Source organism: Rhinatrema bivittatum, chromosome 2, assembly GCF_901001135.1.
Source record: "Rhinatrema bivittatum chromosome 2, aRhiBiv1.1, whole genome shotgun sequence".
Classification (NCBI taxonomy): domain Eukaryota; kingdom Metazoa; phylum Chordata; class Amphibia; order Gymnophiona; family Rhinatrematidae; genus Rhinatrema; species Rhinatrema bivittatum.
This window is the reverse complement of record NC_042616.1, coordinates 659,059,296-659,078,109: the sequence shown is the minus strand read 5'-3', so window position 1 is coordinate 659,078,109 and position 18,814 is coordinate 659,059,296. Positions and strand designations below refer to the sequence as shown.

At 45.9% G+C, this 18,814-nt stretch overlaps 1 protein-coding gene across 1 annotated transcript in view; it reads left to right on the top strand.

The window, feature by feature from the left end:
- Window positions 1-18,814, top strand: part of PPP1R42 (protein phosphatase 1 regulatory subunit 42) — a 231,902-nt gene that overhangs the window by 116,608 nt on the left and 96,480 nt on the right. The window contains 1 exon segment of the mRNA XM_029591417.1: window positions 13,834-13,951. Coding sequence (XP_029447277.1) covers window positions 13,834-13,951 — 118 coding nt within the window.

Below are 18,814 nucleotides of genomic sequence, written 5' to 3'. Positions count from 1 at the left end.
TTCAGTGCTCTGTGTCTACATCCGGGACCTGTCCCTGCTACGCCGCGTTGCCTATCACTTACTCGAGTGTGAGACTGGTGTCCTCTGCTGAGGACCCCTGAACTACTTCACTGGGTTACCTTCACTGCTGCCTGCTCCCCGGGCAGTACCATCGAGCTGTACAATAAATACAACTTCTCTGTGTCTGCGTGTATAGAGTCTAGCCTAGTATTACGGTTCTTCATGAGGCTCCTCCGTGTGGGAGTGGCCATCACCGCAGTATCCAAGAATCCACTCCAACACCTCATAACCATAACATTGCTATTTTATCAAGTGCTGCCGAATTGGCGTTAATTCATCCGCCAACAACAAAATCATCTCAAACTACTCTTCAAAAATGATAGTGGATGGAGAAAACTCAATCTGCTCAAGAATATCCATTAACCTACTCCTCAATTCCTCTATATTCATCTTATCCCTACATAAAAAATGCTTGACTTCCATGTAATTCCTCCTTTCCTGAAATTAAACATTTCATTTTTATCAATTTATGATATGACCAGGGAACTGTTTGTATCTCAGTATTCCCTTGGTTACACTTAATTGCCTGATTACTAATAAAAACTAGATCTATGGTATGACCTGCTCTATGTGTTGAACCCTAATAATCTGGTGCCAGCCCAAAGCTTCTATACAGTCCAATAAAGTGACAACTATGGGTATCAGTGGAACAACATCAACTTGTGCGTTAAAATCACCTAAAACAATTGGGGTTAAATCCACATCTAAATTATTTATTTATTTATTTAAAAACTTTCTATACCTTCGTTAAGTTAAATAACCATCACAATGGTTTACAGAAGGGCACGATAAAGAGAAATATGGGTGGTATAGATTACAAATTAATCATGTGCCATCATAGTATGGTAACAATTTAAAATAATAAACTAAGTGTGTAAGTTAATCCTGATTATTAGGAACAAATTAGGCGGTTTGATTTTAACATTAATATGCTTTGGTAGGTTACTAATAACTGCTAGCTTGGTGCATCCTTATCTATCAATTATTTTTCCCCTTCTCTTTATCTTTATAAAATGCTTGTTTAAAAAGCCAGGTTTTCAGATTAGTTTTGAATAATTTCAGATTTCTCTGTAGTCTTATTTCGAGTGGCATGGTGTTCCATAGTACGGGACCAGACAGTGACAGTGCTCTTTCCCTTACTTGCGTGAGATGTGCTGATTTGACAGAGGGGACAGTTGTAGAGCTTTATTTGCAGATCTCAGGTTTCTTTGTGGTATGTGCACGCACAGTGCCGTGTTAAGCCAGTCGTCTTTTTCATCGTGGATTAGTTTATGGATTATACAAAGTGCCTTATATTGTATTCTTTGTTCAATTGGAAGCCAGTGGAGTTCAGCAAGTGTTCCTGTAATGTGGCCACTCTTTTTTTTGCCTGTCAAAACTCTGGCAGCGGAATTTTGCAATATTTGCAGAGGCCGAATTGTAGATTGAGGTAGTCCTAAAAGCAGGGAGTTACAATATGTTATGAACTGTGCTGCCTGCGGGTTTCCCCGAGAGCAGACTCACTTACCACGCTGCCTTCTTCACCCAACGCGGCAGGGACGCCGCCGTCGGGCCTACTGCGCGGCTGGAGCCGCGGTCTCGCCTGCCCCACGCGGCCTGGAGGCCGCCCCGGATCATCATTTCCTTCGCGGTCGGAGCCACGGCCTTCCTGCCTCTCACCGTGGGGCCGGGACTGCCCCCGACGTCACTGGCATCTTCGCGGCGCTAGGCCGCAAGCCCCAGTTCCATCTGGCGGCTGGAGCCGCCCCCGGGGCTCCCCGCAGCGGCTGGAGCCACTGCCGACGTCAGGGCCTGCTCCTCAGGCCCAGCCTGCGTCTACGCGATGACGCTGTGCAGGCCGCTGTCCACAGTCCTGCACAGCCCTGCTTCTGCTGTTCCTTAGGCGCCGGCGCACCCCTCTTCACTAGATTTAAAGGGCCAGGCACAGGAAGTGCGCTAGCCCCACCTAGGGAGTGGACTTCCTGCTTGAGCCCTATAAAAGGGCTGTCTTCTCAGTCTGTCGTTGCCTTGCATCGGAGTGTCATCCCTCTGGAGGCTCCTGCCTGCCAGAGCCTTTTAAGGTCTTCTGTTCTTCGTGGAGCTCCTCGTCTCGACTGCCTTCTACCACGTCTTCGTGTCTTGTTGTCTTGCCTGAGGTTCCGGTCCATGTTCTGATGTCTCGTCATGATCTTCCTCATCCTAATGTGCCTGCCTTTCCGGATGTTCTTCCCTGCATCTTTGTCTGGTGCTCCTGAGCCTTCTGTTCCTGTAGAGCTGTGGTTCTCGGATGGTGTGTGCCCGAGAATGGAGCAGTCTGAAGGTGGGATTGGTCCCTGTGCTCCGGAGCCTCTGTTCCCGCCAGCCATAGATGGAGCTTCGGGTGACATCGATTCCGTCATTGGAGTTCCTCCTTGCCTGGGTCTTCCCTGCGCTTGTCCTGCTCTCCTCATGGTCCATGATCAGCCTTAGGGCTGTGTAGGGTGCGTAGTGGGACAGGGTGGTCCGCGACTCAGTCCCGCGGGTGGCCTGAGTAGGGCGCCCTGAGAGACAGTGCAAATATCCTTCCTCCCAGCTGTTGTCAAGTTCTAAATGTCTTCGTCAGTGATGCCGTCGCATCAACCAAGTGTCTTCGTCAGTGATGCCATCGCATCAACCAAGTGTCTTCGTCAGTGATGCCGTCGCATCAACCAAGTGTCTTCGTCTGTGATGCCGTCGCATTAACTAAGTGTCTTGTCTGCAATGCCGTTGCATTGACCATAGTCCTGTCTACGTGTCAAGGCCCGTCTGCCCTCAACCTCAGGCCGGCCTGCTCCTCCTTGCCGATTCAAGCGGCAGGTCCGAAAGGGCTCGGAACAGTCGGAGGACCGTTCCCCTACCAACATCATCTGTTGTTGGTTCTGGGAGCTTGAGGCCCGGCAAAGGGTAAGCCCGTGTTCTGCCATGCTGGACACGCCGTCAACCCTTGGTTCGGCCCTGGATTCGTCTGGGGTCGGGCTGAGGCCTAAGGGCACACTAAACACCCCCCTTCTCAACAAAATGCAAGGCCATGTGCCCAACGGTGGTTTCAGTTATGGATCGCCTTGTTCAAGTCTTTTCTATGTTCCTGGACTCTTTTGGGACCGGAAAATGTTTTTCAGGACTTTGTGTTCGTGACCCGCTGAGGTGCCAGTTTTTGCCAATGTTACGACCTGCTGGAGGCGCCAGCTGTCTGGATTTCTTTTTTTATGACGGCCTGCAGGAGGCGCCTGCATCCAGACTTTTTTATCTTGTTGACCAGTTTGGGGTTTTTACGACCTGCAGGAGGCGCCTGCTCCCCTACTGGTGCTGCTGGTTTTCTTTTTGCCCGCCCTGGGTTCCCGCTCCCAGGTCTTCTTGGTGTTTCGTGGTGCTTCTTGTCTGGGTCTTGTTTGTTGCTTGTTGTGTCTTGTTCTTTGTTGGTTGCTCGTTTGTCCTGTTCTTTGTTTGTTCATTGTTTGTTTTGTTTCCCGCTTGTTGTTTTCCGCTTGTGTGTTCCCCGTCCTCGTTCCTGCGTTCCATTCCCTCGTTTCCCTTCCCTCGCTCTTCGCTCTTTCGCCCTTCGCTCCTTCTCTTTCCGCTCTCTTACTCTTGCTCTTTTGCTCCTTGAGCTCTCTTGCTCTCCACTCCCTTGCTCTCCGCTCCCTCGCTCTCCGTTCCCTTGCTCCCTCTTTTGTGTTTTTTGTATTATCGGTCGCGCGGTCACCGCTCGCTCGGTTGCCGCTCGCGCAGTCTCATGTTCGCTTGGTCTCGTGTTCCCTCGGTCTCGTCTGCTCTTGGTCTTGTGCTCTTGGTCTCTCGTCGTGTCTCTTGTGTTTTTGTGGTTTCCTGTTGCTTTGTTTTGTTCATTTTGTCCCAGGATTTACCAGCTTCCATTTTTTGGACCCTCGAATACCTCCATCTGGTATGGACTGATACCCTTATCCTCGAACTGTTGATAGGAGGTTTGAGGAGGGGGGCTTTGAGGAGGGGGCACTGCTATGAACTGTGCTGCCCGCGGGTTTCCCCGCGAGCAGACTCAATTACCACGCTGCCTTCTTCACCCGATGCGGCAGGGACGCCGCCGTCGGGCCTCCTGCGCAGCTGGAGCCGCGGTCTCGCCTGCCTCACGCAGCCCGGAGGCCGCCTCGGATCATCATCTCCGCGGTTGGAGCCACGGCCTTCCTGCCTCTCACCGCGGGGCCGGGACTGCCCCCGACGTCATCGGCATCTTCGCGGCTGGAGCCGCTGCCGACGTCAGGGCCTGCTCCTCAGGCCCAGCCTGCATCTACACGATAATGCTGTGCAGGCCGCTGTCCACGGTCCTGCACAGCCCTGCTTCTGGTGTTCCTTAGGCGCCGGCGTGCGCCTCTTCACTAGATTTAAAGGGCCAGGCACAGGAAGTGTTCTGGCCCCACCTAGGGAGTGGACTTCCTGCTTGAGCCCTATAAAAGGGCTGTCTTCTCAGTCTGTCGTTGCCTTGCATTGGAGTGTCATCCCTCTGGAGGCTCCTGCCTGCCAGAGCCTTGTAAGGTCTTCTGTTCTTCGTGGAGCTCCTCGTCTCGTCTGCCTTCTACCACATCTTCGTGTCTTGATGTCTTGCCTGAGGTCCTGGTCCATGTTCTGATGTCTCGTCATGATCTTCCTCATCCTAATGTACCTGCCTTTCCGGATGTTCTTCCCTGTGTCTTCGTCTTGTGCTCCTGAGCCTTCTGTTCCTGTAGAGGGTGTTGTGTGCCCGAGAATGGAGCAGTCTGCAGGTGGTATTGGTCCCTGTGCTCCGGAGCCTCTGTTCCCGCCAGCCATAGATGGAGCTTCGGGTGACATCGATTCCGTCATTGGAGTTCCTCCTTGCCTGGGTTTTCCCTGCGCTTGTCCTGCTCTCCTCGTGGTCCGTGACCAGCCTTAGGGCTGTGTAGGGCGCGTAGTGGGACAGGGTGGTCCACGACTCAGTCCCGCGGGTGGCCTGAGTAGGGCGCCCTGAGAGACAGTGCAAATATCCTTCCTCCCAGCTGTTGTCAAGTTCCAAGTGTCTTCATCAGTGATGCTGTCGCATCAACCAAGTGTCTTTGTCAGTGATGCCGTCGCATCAACCAAGTGTTTTCGTCTGTGATGCCGTCGCATCAACTAAGTGTCTTGTCTGCAATGGCTTCGCATCGACCATAGTCCTGTCTACGTGTCAAGGCCCATCTGCCCTCAACCTCAGGCCGGCCTGCTGCTCCTTGCTGATTCAAGCGGCAGGTCCAAAAGGGCTCGGAACAGTCGGAGGACCGTTCCCCAACCAACATCATCTGTTGTTGGCTCTGAGAGCTTGCAGGCCCGGCAGAGGATAAGCCCGTGTTCTGCCATGCTGGACATGCCGTCAACCCTCGGTTCGGCCCTGGATTCGTCTGGGGTCGGGCTGAGGCCTAAGGGCACACTAAACACCCCCCTTCTCAACACAATAATCTGTGCTTGCAAATATCATTGCTTGTAGAACTGTGCGAAAATTGTTAATCGTTAGAGGTTTTAGTCTTCTCAGGATCATTAGTTTTGCGTAACCTTCTTTTATTTTCTGTGAGATGTGTTGTTTCATGTTTAGCTCAGGGTCAATTATTACTCCTAGATTCCTAATTTTTATTGCTACTGCAATATAGTCAAACCCGCCACTCTGGGCCGCCAAGCTCCACGTCGCTCCACGCCAGCCTCATGGATCTCCCTTTCGGGGGCTGCTTGCACCTGAACCTTGTGCGTTCCCTCGGGTTTGCAGGAATTGCTCCACTGCTGAGCCATCCGTGAACCAGTGCACTCCATTCGACGTCTGTACTCGTAGTTTCGCCGGGTAAATCAGTACTGCTCTCATCCCTTTTTGAATCAGCTGAGAACAATAGGGGGCCAGAACACGTCTCTGTGCGGACAAAGACGCAGAAAAGTCCTGGAAAATTAAAATCTTCTGCCCAGAGTATGTTAGGGGCTCACCCCTCCTGGCTGCTCGCTGGATCGCCGCCTTATGAGCAAAGTTTAAAATCTTTGCTATGATCACCCTTGGTCGTGCGCTCCCTTCCCGCCGAGGGCCAAGTCGATGGGCTCGTTCCATGCGGAGTGGGCCGGATACCTCCGACAGCTTCAGATTCTCGGTCAGCCACTTTTCTAAAAACCGGGCTAGGTTGTTATCTTCAATTTCCTCCGAGAAGCCGACAAACCGCAAGTTCGAGCGGTGGGAGCGGTTTTCCAAATCTTCAAGCTTTGCAGCTTGTTTCGCCACTGCCTCTTTAAGGGCCTGGATTTCCCCCTGGGCCACGTGGAGGCCATCTTGGTTAGCGGAGATTCGCGCTTCTGCCTCAGTAAACCGGTTCTCAAACCCTGCCATACCTGCGGTAAGCTCAGCAAGTTGCGCCGATATTTTTTTCAGTTCTGGGGTAAGGGCCGCCACAACCGCCGCAGTCATCTCCGCCTTCTCATCTATTTTAAATTAGTGGCTAAGATTTATCTTTTGGAATTAATATACATATGAAATAGAATAGCTGTCACTCTGAGCAACAGTATATAGCAAATTTTCCACCAAATTGAGAAATATATTTTCTCACAGGACAAGCAGGATGGTAGTCCTCACATATGGGTGATATAACAGGATGAAGCCCAATCATGGAACACTTTTGTCAAAGTTTCTAAAATTTTGACTGGCACCTACTGGGCATGCCCAGGATGGCACTAACCCTGCAACCAGCAGGGGTCCCCCTTCAGTCTTCTTTTTTCCACGCAGCAGTAGCCACGTGGGTTAAGGAGCTCTTAGACAGGAATTTCCCTCACGGAATTACTTCAAACTTTAATATCCCACAGGGGTCCCCCTCTTGAATGTTTTACTCCCACGGTACTCCGGTACGTTTTTACCCGATTCCGGTCGATTTCCTTTGAGTTTGGCCCTTGCGGCCTACTAGCCGTCAACCGCACCACGGCTCAATTTTTGCAAACGCCATGGCGTCGGGCTTCCGTCGGTGCCCTGACTGCACCCATTTAAAAAGGGCTCCGGGGAGATCCGGGAAATTACAGACCGGTAGGCCTGACTTCAGTGCCAGGAAAAATAATGGAAAGTGTTCTAAACATCAAAATCACAGAACATATAGGAAGACATGGTTTAATAGAACAAAGTCAGTATGGCTTTACCCAAGGCAAGTCTTGCCTCACAAATCTGCTTCACTTTTTTGAAGGAGTTAATAAACATGTGGATAAAGGTGAACCGGTAGATGTAGTGTACTTGGATTTTCAGAAGGCATTTGTCAAAGTTCCTTATGAGAGGCTTCTAGGAAAAGTAAAAAGTTATGGGATAGGTGGCGATGTCTTTCATGGATTACAAACTGGCTAAAAGACAGGAAACAGAGAGTAGGATTAAATGGACAATTTTCTCAGTGGAAGGGAGTGGGCAGTGGAGTGCCTCAGGGATCTGTACTGGGACCCTTACTTTTCAATATATTTATAAATGATCTGGAAAGAAATACGACGAGTGAGGTAATCAAATTTGCAGAGGATACAAAATTGTTCAGAGTAGTTAAATCACAAGCAGATTGTGATAAATTGCAGGAAGAGCTTGTGAGGCTGGAAAATTGGGCATCTAAATGGCAGATGAAATTTAATGTGGACAAGTGCAAGGTGATGCATATAGGGAAAAATAACCCATGCTATAGTTACACAATGTTAGGTTCCATATTAGGTGCTACTTCCCAAGAAAGAGATCTAGGCGTCATAGTGGATAACACATTGAAATCGTTGGTTCAGTGTGCTGCGGCAGTCAAAAAAGCAAACAGAATGTTGGGAACTATTAGAAAGGAAATGGTGAATAAAACGGAAACTGTCATAATGCCTCTGTATCGCTCCATGGTGAGACCGCACCTTGAATATTGTGTACAATTCTGGTCGCCGCAACTCAAAAAAGATATAATTGCGATGGAGAAGGTACAGAGAAGGGCTACCAAAATGATAAAGGGAATGGAACAGCTCCCCTATGAGGAAAGACTAAAGAAGTTAGGACTTTTCAGCTTGGAGAAGAGACTGCTGAGGGGGGATATGATAGAGATGTTTAAAATCATGAGAGGTCTAGAACGGGTAGATGTGAATCGGGTTTTTTTTTGTTTTTTAAAATTTTTTATTTATTGAAGTTTCAATCTAAGTTACATTGAAAACAATGCAAAACAGAAAAAAGGAAGAAAATATCCATCAATATAACATAATTTATACAGATTATATTTAAATTCCAATTTATAAGAATATTGGGAGAACCATTATTTAAGCGGATTCATAGGAATCTATTCTCATCTTAGCAATATATACTGAAACACTGTATTGCTCAACAGATAAATACAATAACCAACACCCTTTGCAGTATTAATCAGGAGTGGGAGTCTAAATAGACACGTAGGTGTTCTGGATCTGTAAAAATATATCTATCATTTTGGTAATTATCATACACCTGCAAGGGAATTTTGTGAAGGAAATGTCTGAGATGGTTCCCTTCCAACTACAGACTGAACATGGTGATTTATTTATTTATTTAAATATTTTTGTATACCGAACATATTGTGTACACTTCAAGTCGGTTTACAATAAAACAACAGACTGTCTTTAACGACATGTCTTAAAACAAATAAAATATTATAAACGATAAAACAAAATTAAAATGAAACCCTATAAATAACAACATTAAATTATACAATAATCAGTTAAAAAATAATAAAATACATACAATCATTCAATCTTCAAACTAGTAATAGGGTTAAAATAAAATAAAATAAAATCTAGTAGTTATATTTTAATATTTTAATTCCCAGGAAAATCTATTAGAATCATGCTGTTATAGTAAAAGCTTGCGTGTACAGCCATGTTTTTAGTTGCTTCTTGAAAAACTGAATATTCTCCTCTAAACGTAGCTCAAGTGGGAGAGAATTCCACAGTTTAGGGCCAGCTATTGAGAGGGCCCTTTCCCTAACTGCGTTGAGGTGTGCTGATTTTATTGAAGGAACTGAAAGAAGTGCCTTGCCTAAAGACCGTAGATTACGAGAAGGTGTATGGATATGCAGAGCTGCATTCAGCCATTCATTGTTATTGCCATATATGGCTTTATGGATCAGCGTTAAGCATTTGTATTTTATTCGATAGCTGATAGGAAGCCAATGTAGGTTCATTAAAACGGGTAATGTGATCAAATTTGTTAGAGTTAGATAATAATCTCGCTGCCGCGTTTTGCAAATGTTGCAGTGGGCGAATAGTTACCAAAGGAAGGCCCAAAAAAAGGGCATTGCAGTAATCCAATTTTGTCAACAATAGTGCCTGAAGCACTATTCGAAAATCATTATAATGTAGCAAAGGCTTTAGTTTTCTTAGAATTCGAAGTTTGTAAAAACCATCTTTTATTATGGTTTTTACAAATGCCTTTAGGTGAAATTCGCTATCTAGTATAACTCCCAAACTCCTAATGTCATACTTGATGTTTAAAGCCGGCGGCATGGAATTGATTTCTAATTCAATTTTCTCTGTAACCTTGTTACAGATATATAAAATTTCTGTTTTGGTATTATTAAGAGAGAGAGACATCTGAGTAAGAAGCTGATTAATGGAATTGTAATAAATGTCCCATAATTTCAAAGTAGTCCTTAATGAATCTTTAATTGGAAGAATTATCTGGACATCATCAGCAAAAATATAGTAAACCAGTCCTAAACCTGCTAATAATCTACATAGCGGTGCCATGTATATATTAAACAACGTGGGAGAAAGAGATGACCCCTGCGGCACTCCCGTAGTCAATCTCATCACTTTAGATTCTACTGTATTTATTTTGACTTTAAATGATCTCTCTGTTAAATAAGATGTAAACCAAGTAAGAGTAGTATCTCTGAGACCAATTTCTTTGAGTCTACAAATCATGGACTCATGATTTATAGTATCGAAAGCCGCGGATATATCCAATAGAATTAAGTGATACGAATTTCCATGATCTAACCCTCTCAGGATAGTATCGGAGAGAGAAGTAAGTAGGGTCTCTGTACTATGTGACTTCCTAAATCCAAATTGGGATGGAAAAAACAGGTGATGATTCTCAATGTATTCCACCAGTTGTTTATTCACAACTTTTTCTAAAAGCTTAGCAAGAAAAGGTATAGTCGAGATGGGACGATAATTAGCTAGGTTTTCTGGGTCAAGATTTGGTTTCTTGATTAAAGGCTTGACCACGGAACATTTGAGAGAATCAGGAAAACATCCTTCTTCTAAAGAGATGTTTATAATATCTGCCAATGGCCGAGCTATAACGTCAGGTACTGATTGTAAAGTTTTAATAGTTAAAAAATCTTGAGGGTGAGCTGCTGGGTTCATGCCCTTAAGCAAATTAACTATTTCAATAGAAGATACTAGTTCAAAATTGGACCAACTATTAGATGGATTCAATGGGAGAGAAATAACCTGTTTGCTTTTTGTAGATACTTTGTCTAAAATAAGTGAAATTTTTTCAATGAAATAGTTCGCAAGTTTATTAGTTTTATCTTGCAAATCTTCTAATGATGCTGAGATACTTATTGGTTTAATGAGATTAGAGACATAAGAAAATAGTACTTTTGGATTAAATTGAAATTTATGAATTTTCTCAGCGTAAAAATCACGTTTTGCTGTATCTATAGCAGCTCTATATTTTTGTAGCAACTCTCTGTATTTGGTCCGGATATCTGGACAACGTGATTTACGCCACGATCTTTCTGAACGGCGTAATGCTTGCTTTAGGGTTTTTAATTGATTAGTGAACCAGGGTACTGCCTGAGTATCATGGGAAGTAATCTGTTTTTTAATCAAAGGGCAAAGTTCGTTTGCTATTTCCGCCGTTATGGTTTCCCAGGAATTTACTGCTGTGGTTGAAGAAGACAAATCTAGTTTAGTCAAGGCTTCTGGTAAAACATTAGTAAGCTCGTCTATTGTACAAGACTTCCTAAATTCAACATACGCAGTATTGGGTGTGTTCTTTAACATTGGTGACTTAATCGAAAAAGAAGTAGTCACCAAATAATGATCTGACCATGGTACTGGTTGACAATTTATAAGAGATTTTACGCTAACAGACTCATTTATAAATATTAAATCCAAAGAATGGCCTGCTTGATGTGTTGATGAATTAACAATTTGAGTAAAACCAAGAGATTCTAAACTTGTTAAAAACTGTTCACATGTGTCGGAAAGGGGAAAAACATCCATGTGCAAATTAAAATCACCCAAAATTAAGGCCGGTTTGTCTGAATCTAAGGTTGTAGCAATTAATTCAATAAGCGGCGAGCAATTTAACTCCAATAGACCAGGAGGGGTGTATACTAAATAGATCTGAAGTTCATTAGATTTAAAGACGGCAACTTCATATTGTGGAGAAATGCTAATATTTTGTTGTATCATGTGTAGGTGTTTCCGAGCTATTAACATAGTTCCTCCACCTTTTTTATTAGACGATCTAGGTGTAGAAAAAACATCATATAATGAATTAAGTATTTGATTAGTAATCACATTATCAGTGGTTCGAAGCCATGTCTCCGTAATACCACAGATATCAGGTTGTACATCCCTAAGATGATCTATTAATATAGGGATTTTTTTTAAAATTGACTGAGCATTAAATAAAGATAAAGACAAAACTGTTAGTGCCATTAATCTAGTCTTAGAAATGCAATGTATCGGAATAAGACAACGATTATACGGTGATCTTGCTCTCTTAAAGATTTTCTTACGAACGGTAGTAATTCCACATGGAATTAATGATTCTTCCATCTTAGTAAACTTACAGTTAAGATAAAGATGTAATAAAGTCCGAAGAAAACTCTAGGGTAAAACAACCGAACCCTCGTAGAAGGCACGAAGGGGAAGCACAAAGGGGAGACCCCCTTTGACGCGCCCCTTTGGTGCGCGACGCAGGCGTGCGACGCCTGAGTAGGTGTTTCAATTTAAGCAGCCCCCGCGCCCGATGATGACGTCAGCCGGGGAAGGTCGACAGCTCGCGGGGGGGCGTCTCAGTCTCTGGGGAGAGTCGGGCTGTTAGCAAGAAGCAGCGCAAATAAATGCAGGCAGGCAAGCAGGCAAGCAAGCAACAAGACAGTTCGATTCTCCAGCGTCGAATGAGGTAGGACTACGATCCCATGGGTAAAAACCTCCGACTGAGTAGGTGTTTCAATTTAAGCAGCCCCCGCGCCCAATGATGACGTCAGCCGGGGAAGGTCGACAGCTCGCGGGGGGGCGTCTCAGTCTCTGGGGAGAGTCGGGCTGTTAGCAAGAAGCAGCGCAAATAGATGCAGGCAGGCAAGCAGGCAAGCAAGCAACAAGACAGTTCGATTCTCCAGCGTCGAATGAGGTAGGACTACGATCCCCTGGGTAAAAAACCTCCAACTGAGTAGGTGTTTCAATTTAAGCAGCCCCCGCGCCCGATGATGACGTCAGCCAGGGAAGGTCGACAGCTCGCGGGGGGCGTCTCAGTCTCTGGGGAGAGTCGGGCTGTTAGCAAGAAGCAGTGCAAATAGATGCAGGCAGGCAAGCAGGCAAGCAAGCAACAAGACAGTTCGATTCTCCAGCGTCGAATGAGGTAGGACTACGATCCCCTGGTTAAAAACCTCCGACTGAGTAGGTGTTTCAATTTAAGCAGCCCCCGCGCCCGATGATGACGTCAGCCGGGGAAGGTCGACAGCTCGCGGGGGGGCGTCTCAGTCTCTGGGGAGAGTCGGGCTGTTAGCAAGAAGCAGCACAAATAGATGCAGGCAAGCAGGCAAGCAAGCAACAAGACAGTTCGATTCTCCAGCGTCGAATGAGGTATTTTATTTTTTGGCACTTATTAATATAGCTTTCAAACAAGACTGAAGGGGGACCCCTGCTGGTTGCAGGGTTAGTGCCATCCTGGGCATGCCCAGTAGGTGCCAGTCAAAGTTCTAGAAACTTTGACAAAAGTGTTCCGTGATTGGGCTCCATCCTGTGATGTCACCCATATGTGAGGATTAACACCCTGCTGTCATGTGAGAACACCTGTTACAGGTAAGCAACATTTGCTTTACTACTACTACGAATAATCACTTCTATAGTGCAACTTGAAGTACACAGTGCTGTACAAAACCATATGAGAAGGCCACTGATCAGTAGAGTTTACAATCTAATAAAAAAAAAAATCTATTTACCAGCATTTCTTATTTATTTATTTATTTTTATTTAACTTTTTTATATACCAACATTCAAGACGGTGGTCCCATCATGCTGGTTCACAAGAAACAGGGGTGCAATTATAATAAACTTTACCATTTAAACAATAGTGCAGAAAAGCAGTTACATATAACAAGGAAAACAATAACTTGGAATGAGAAGGGAAATGAAGATCAGATAGTTATATATATGTATAAATAACATTGTAAGAGGTGGCTATTAACGCTAATACTAGCGGAGCGTGTTGAATGAAGGGAGTTAGATGGAGTTGGAGTTAGGAAAATAAAAAAAAAAAAAAAAAAGTTAGGAGTTGGAGTTAGAAAAATTTTTAATCTGTAAAGTGATTTCTTAATCACTTTACCGATTAAAAATCACCCAAAGCAATTTACAGAGTAAAACAAAATAAAATTCAATGTTATATAGACAGTACTCCAGAAGATCTATTGAAATTAGCATATTCTTTGGAAAAATGTTTCAGAACATTAGACTTAAGTTTCTCCTTTCCATTGTTTGCACTGACACATGCATACACAAATACTTTAAAACACATTGTTTATTTATTTATTCTTGGAATGAGTGCATTGTTAGTTTAATTTTTTTGTTTTCTCTGCATTACAGGATCTGGAGTTCCCCTTGAACAAATGGAATAAACTGTGGAAGTTGGACCTTAGAGGAAATCCAGTTTGCCAGACAATAAAGTACCGAGACAAACTCATAATCATGTCAGAATCCTTAGGTAAAGGAAGTTGTATGTCTGTGGAACCTTGTTTGAAGAGCACACTTTCCAGTACTTTGATTTGTATCTACCCTGATAAATAATATAGTGGTAGTGCTGTTGAATTGCTTTTTGCATCTATAAGTACTTCAGATTAATATACCACAGAATTCAAAAATGCTTATACAAAGCAAGAATGATCTTCACCTAAGGTGAAGATCATCTGTTACTGTATGTAACAGCTGAGGCAAAGGTAACAGACACTGCTGTAGAGTTCGGAAGGCAAGCAGAAAAATTGACAATAGTATCTTAAGCCAATCCATAACCAAAAAGGCTGCCATCATTTATGATTTGTTTTCAAACTCAAGCAACACTCAAGTTATATATCCCCAGCAGAACACTACGTTCATCACAACAACAGTTCTCACAGGACAAGCAGGATGGTAGTCCTCACATATGGGTGACATCACAGGATGGAGCCCAATCACGGAACACTTTTGTCAAAGTTTCTAGAACTTTGACTGGCACCTACTGGGCATGCCCAGGATGGCACTAACCCTGCAACCAGCAGGGGACCCCCTTCAGTCTTCTTTTTTCCCTCAGCAATAGCCACGCTGGTTAAGGAGCTCTACAGAGATTCCTGACAGGAATTTTCCTCATGGAATTACTTCATACTTCCGCAGTACTCCAGTAAGTTTACTTCCGCAGTACTCCAGTAAGTTTTTTACTCGATTCCGGTCGAGTTCGGCCCTCGCGGCCTACTGGCCATTGACCGCACCGTGGCTAAATTTTTCAAAGGCCATGGTGTCGGGGTTCCATCGATGCCCGGACTGTACTCGCACAATGTCCATTACCGACCCTCACAAGGTATGTGTAATGTGTCTAGGTAGCGAGCATGATGTGCTTACCTGCACCAAATGTGCTCTTATGACACCTAAAGGTCGCAAGGCTAGAATGGAGAAAATGGAATTTCTCTTTTGGTCAAAAACCCCGACGCCATCCATAGCATCGATGTCGTCCGAGCCGATATCGCACCAGCATCGGGCACCAGCCAGTGTCTGACCAGCATCGACGACTCCACGGCCATCGACATCCTCTGATCCCCCTCAGGAAAAGGACCGAGGAGAGCGTCGAGAAAAGCATCGACACCGCAGATCTCAGACCGTTGACGCAGGCAAGGCCTCGATGTCGCCATCGTCTGAGCCGCCGTTGAAGAAAGCCCGTCCAGAAAAGGCACCGTCCCTATCTGGTTCAGGGTCACCGAGGCAACCTTCACCAGGACCGGTGATAGGAGCCGCGATTCCACCTCCAACGGTGGTCCCTCCGGCTATGCCTCCTCCTCCTCCGGCATCGGGGCTCCATGCTCCAGGTTTCCGGGAGGAACTGGATTAGATGATTCAGGAGGCCATCGGCAGAGCGATGCAAAGCTTCAAGACTCCTTTGATGCCGGTACCGATGCCTAATCCGGTAACTGATACCATTCCTGCAGTGCTGGCACCACTACTCACGAGAATGGAAGCGCTGATCGCTGCTTTTCCTCCGATGCATCCGACGACACCAATGGACCTGGTGCCCTCCTCTCCGATTCCTCTTTCATCAACAGAAGAAGGAGAATCACCGTTACTTCCTCCATTGGGAGTCCTTCCAATGCCTAGGCCATTGATTTCACCGATTGTGTCTTTGTTTCCATCTGTGCCACCGATCCATCCATCAATGCCCTCGGTGCTGCCATCGGTGCCACCGGAGACCCCCTCGACGCCTTCAGTGCCTCGCCCGGGACCTTCAGGGATACCAACTTTCCGTCCCTCTAAGGATACTGGGGGTGCTGGAGATGATCCCAATGATACATGGACCGATGATTCATCCAAGGATACCGATGACTTACCATCACCACCCTCTCCAGCTGAAAGCAGGAAGCGTTCCCTGCCAGAGGACTTGTCCTTCATTAATTTTGTGAAGGAAGTGTCTGAAGTGGTTCCCTTTAAACTTCAGTCAGAACAAAATGATAGACATCAGATGATGGAGCTTCTTCAATTTTTAGATGCTCCTAAAGAAATCACATCTATCCCCATCCATGGTGTCCTCCTGGATCTTCTGAAAAGAAATTGGGAACATCCTGGTTCAGTGGCACCAGTAAATCGAAAGGCGGACACTACATACCTAGTCCAGTCAACTCCAGGTTTCCAGAAATCCCAATTGGATCACCATTCAGTGGTTGTTGAGTCAGCTCAAAAGAAAGCCCGACAATCCAAGCCTCATTCTTCATTCCCTCCAGGAAAGGATCAGAAATTCCTGGATGCTATAGGTCGGCGTACCTTTCAAGGGTCAATGCTTATATCCCGCATTGCCTCTTACCAACCTTATATGACCCAGTACAACAGGATCCTGTTTAAACAAATACAGGACTGTGCTGAGTCCCTGCCTCAACAGTCTCAAGAACAGTTACATCCTCTGGCTCAAAAGGGTTTAGAAGCAGGCAAACATGAAATAAGATCTTCCTATGACATTTTTGACACTGCTTCCAGGGTATCAGCAACAGCCATTTCTGCGAGGAGGTGGGCCTGGGTAAAGTCGTCGGACCTACGGCCTGAGGTCCAAGACAGACTATCTGACTTGCCTTGTACTGAAGATAATCTTTTTGGTGAGCAAATACAAAAAGCAGTGGCACAGCTCAAGGATCACCATGAGACTCTTTGCCAACTCTCCTTCTTGCCTTCTGAATATCCTGCTAAGCAAACATTCAGGAAGGAGCCCAAAAAGTCCTTTTACCGCCAAAGGAAATCTTATCCTCCTCTGTCCAAAGGTCGCTCTACTAAGCCTTACCAGAAAGGCCAATCCAGACAACTTCGCAGGCAAAAGACGCAAACAACTCCTCAACCAGGTCCAGCATCTGGTTTTTGACTCTTTTCTGGAGAGCAGCATTCAGCCTCCACTAATGCATGTACCAGTGGGAGGTCAATTGTGCCACTTCAGTGACATCTGGCACACAGTCACCACAGACCAGTGGGTTCTAGCCATAATCACTCAAGGTTATCATCTGAACTTTCTTGCCATTCCACTGGACTCCCCACCTCGGCTGACATGGGGAACAGCTGACCATTTACCACTCCTGGATCAGGAGGTCTCCTTCCTCCTCCAGTCCAGAGCAATAGAACCAGTGCCCTACTCTCAACAGGGCCCTGGCTTCTATTCCCGGTACTTTCTCATCCCAAAAATGTTAGGTGGCATTCGCCCGATACTAGACCTTCATGCCTTAAACAAGTACCTACAAAGAGAAAAGTTCAAGATGGTAAGCTTGGGTTCCCTCCTTCCCCTTCTGCAAAGGGAAGACTGGCTCTGCTCTCTAGATCTCCAGGACGCCTACACTCACAATGCAATAACTCCATCTCATCACAAATTTCTACGATTCCTGGTAGGCCCAAAGCACTATCAATATCGAGTGCTTCCTTTCGGCCTAGCATCTGCACCACGAGTCTTCACCAAGTGCCTCGTAGTTGTAGCAGCATTCATCAGGACTCAAGGTGTCGACATCTACCCCTACCTCAACGACTGGTTGATCAGGTCTCCTACCAAGCAAGCTGCCCTAGATCTCCCTAGGGTTTCTCATTAATTGTCCAAAGTCCAGCTTGGTCCCATCACAAACCCTGTGGTTCATAGGAGCAGACTTGGACACCCTCAAAGCAAAAGCATTTCTTCCTCAAGAAAGAGCCCTCACTATCTCTTCTCTCGCCCATCAGCTACAGTCTCGACAAAGCTCGACTGCACATCGCTTCCTAGTTCTTCTAGGACATATGGTGTCCTCAGTACATATCACTCCCATGGCTCGTCTTGTCATGAGTCATGCAGTGGGCTCTAAGGTGACAGTGGATTCAGTCATCTCAACCACTGTCAACCATTGTCCACATCACCAACCCACTTTGTCTATCCCTGGCTTGGTGGGAAAATCAAGCCAATCTCCTCCAAGGCCTTCTTTTCCAAGCTCCAGATCCTCAAATAACCCTTAGAACAGATGCCTCCAACATCGGCTGTGGAGCACATGTTGCCAATCTACAAACTCAAGGGTCCTTGTCTCCAGAGGAAGCCAAACACCAAATCAATTTCCTGGAGCTGCGAGCAATCAGATATGCTCTCAGGATGTTTCAGGATCGCCTTTCCAACCAGGTCATCCTGATTCAGACAGACAACCAGGTAGCCATGTAGTACCTCAACAAACAAGGAGGAACGGGCTCCTGCCTCCTGTGTCAGGAAGCTGCACCGATATGGGAGGAGGCCCTTTCCCACTTGATGTGCCTCAAGGCCAACTACTTGCCGGGAGACGTGTGTTGGCAGACAAGCTGAGTCGCACCTTTCAGCCGCACGAGTGGTCTCTCAACCCCACAGTAGCGGACAACATATTCCAACATTGGGGGTATCCCCACATAGACCTCTTTGCGTCACCTCAAAACCTCAAAGTAGAGAACTTTTGCTCCCTCACTCGCATCCAACACCCACAACCAAGAGATGCTTTTTCCCTCTCATGGGCAACCGGTCTCCTATATGCATTCCCTCCATTTCCACTTCTCTCGAAGACTCTCGTGAAGCTACGTCAGGGCAAGGGAAGCATGATCCTGATAGCACCTCACTGGCCACGCCAAGTGTGGTTTCCGATTCTTCAGGACCTCTCCATTCGCAGGCACATTCCACTGCGGAAGGACCTGCTTCTGATCACTCAGAACGACGGGTGCCCACGCCACCCCAATCTTCAGGCCTTGTCCAAGACTGCCTGGATGTTGAAAGGTTAATTCTTCAGCCTCTCAACCTTTCGGAGCCAGTTTCCCATGTTCTGATTGCTTCGCAAAAGCCTTCCACGAGAAAATCTTATTTTTACAAATGGAACAGGTTTAA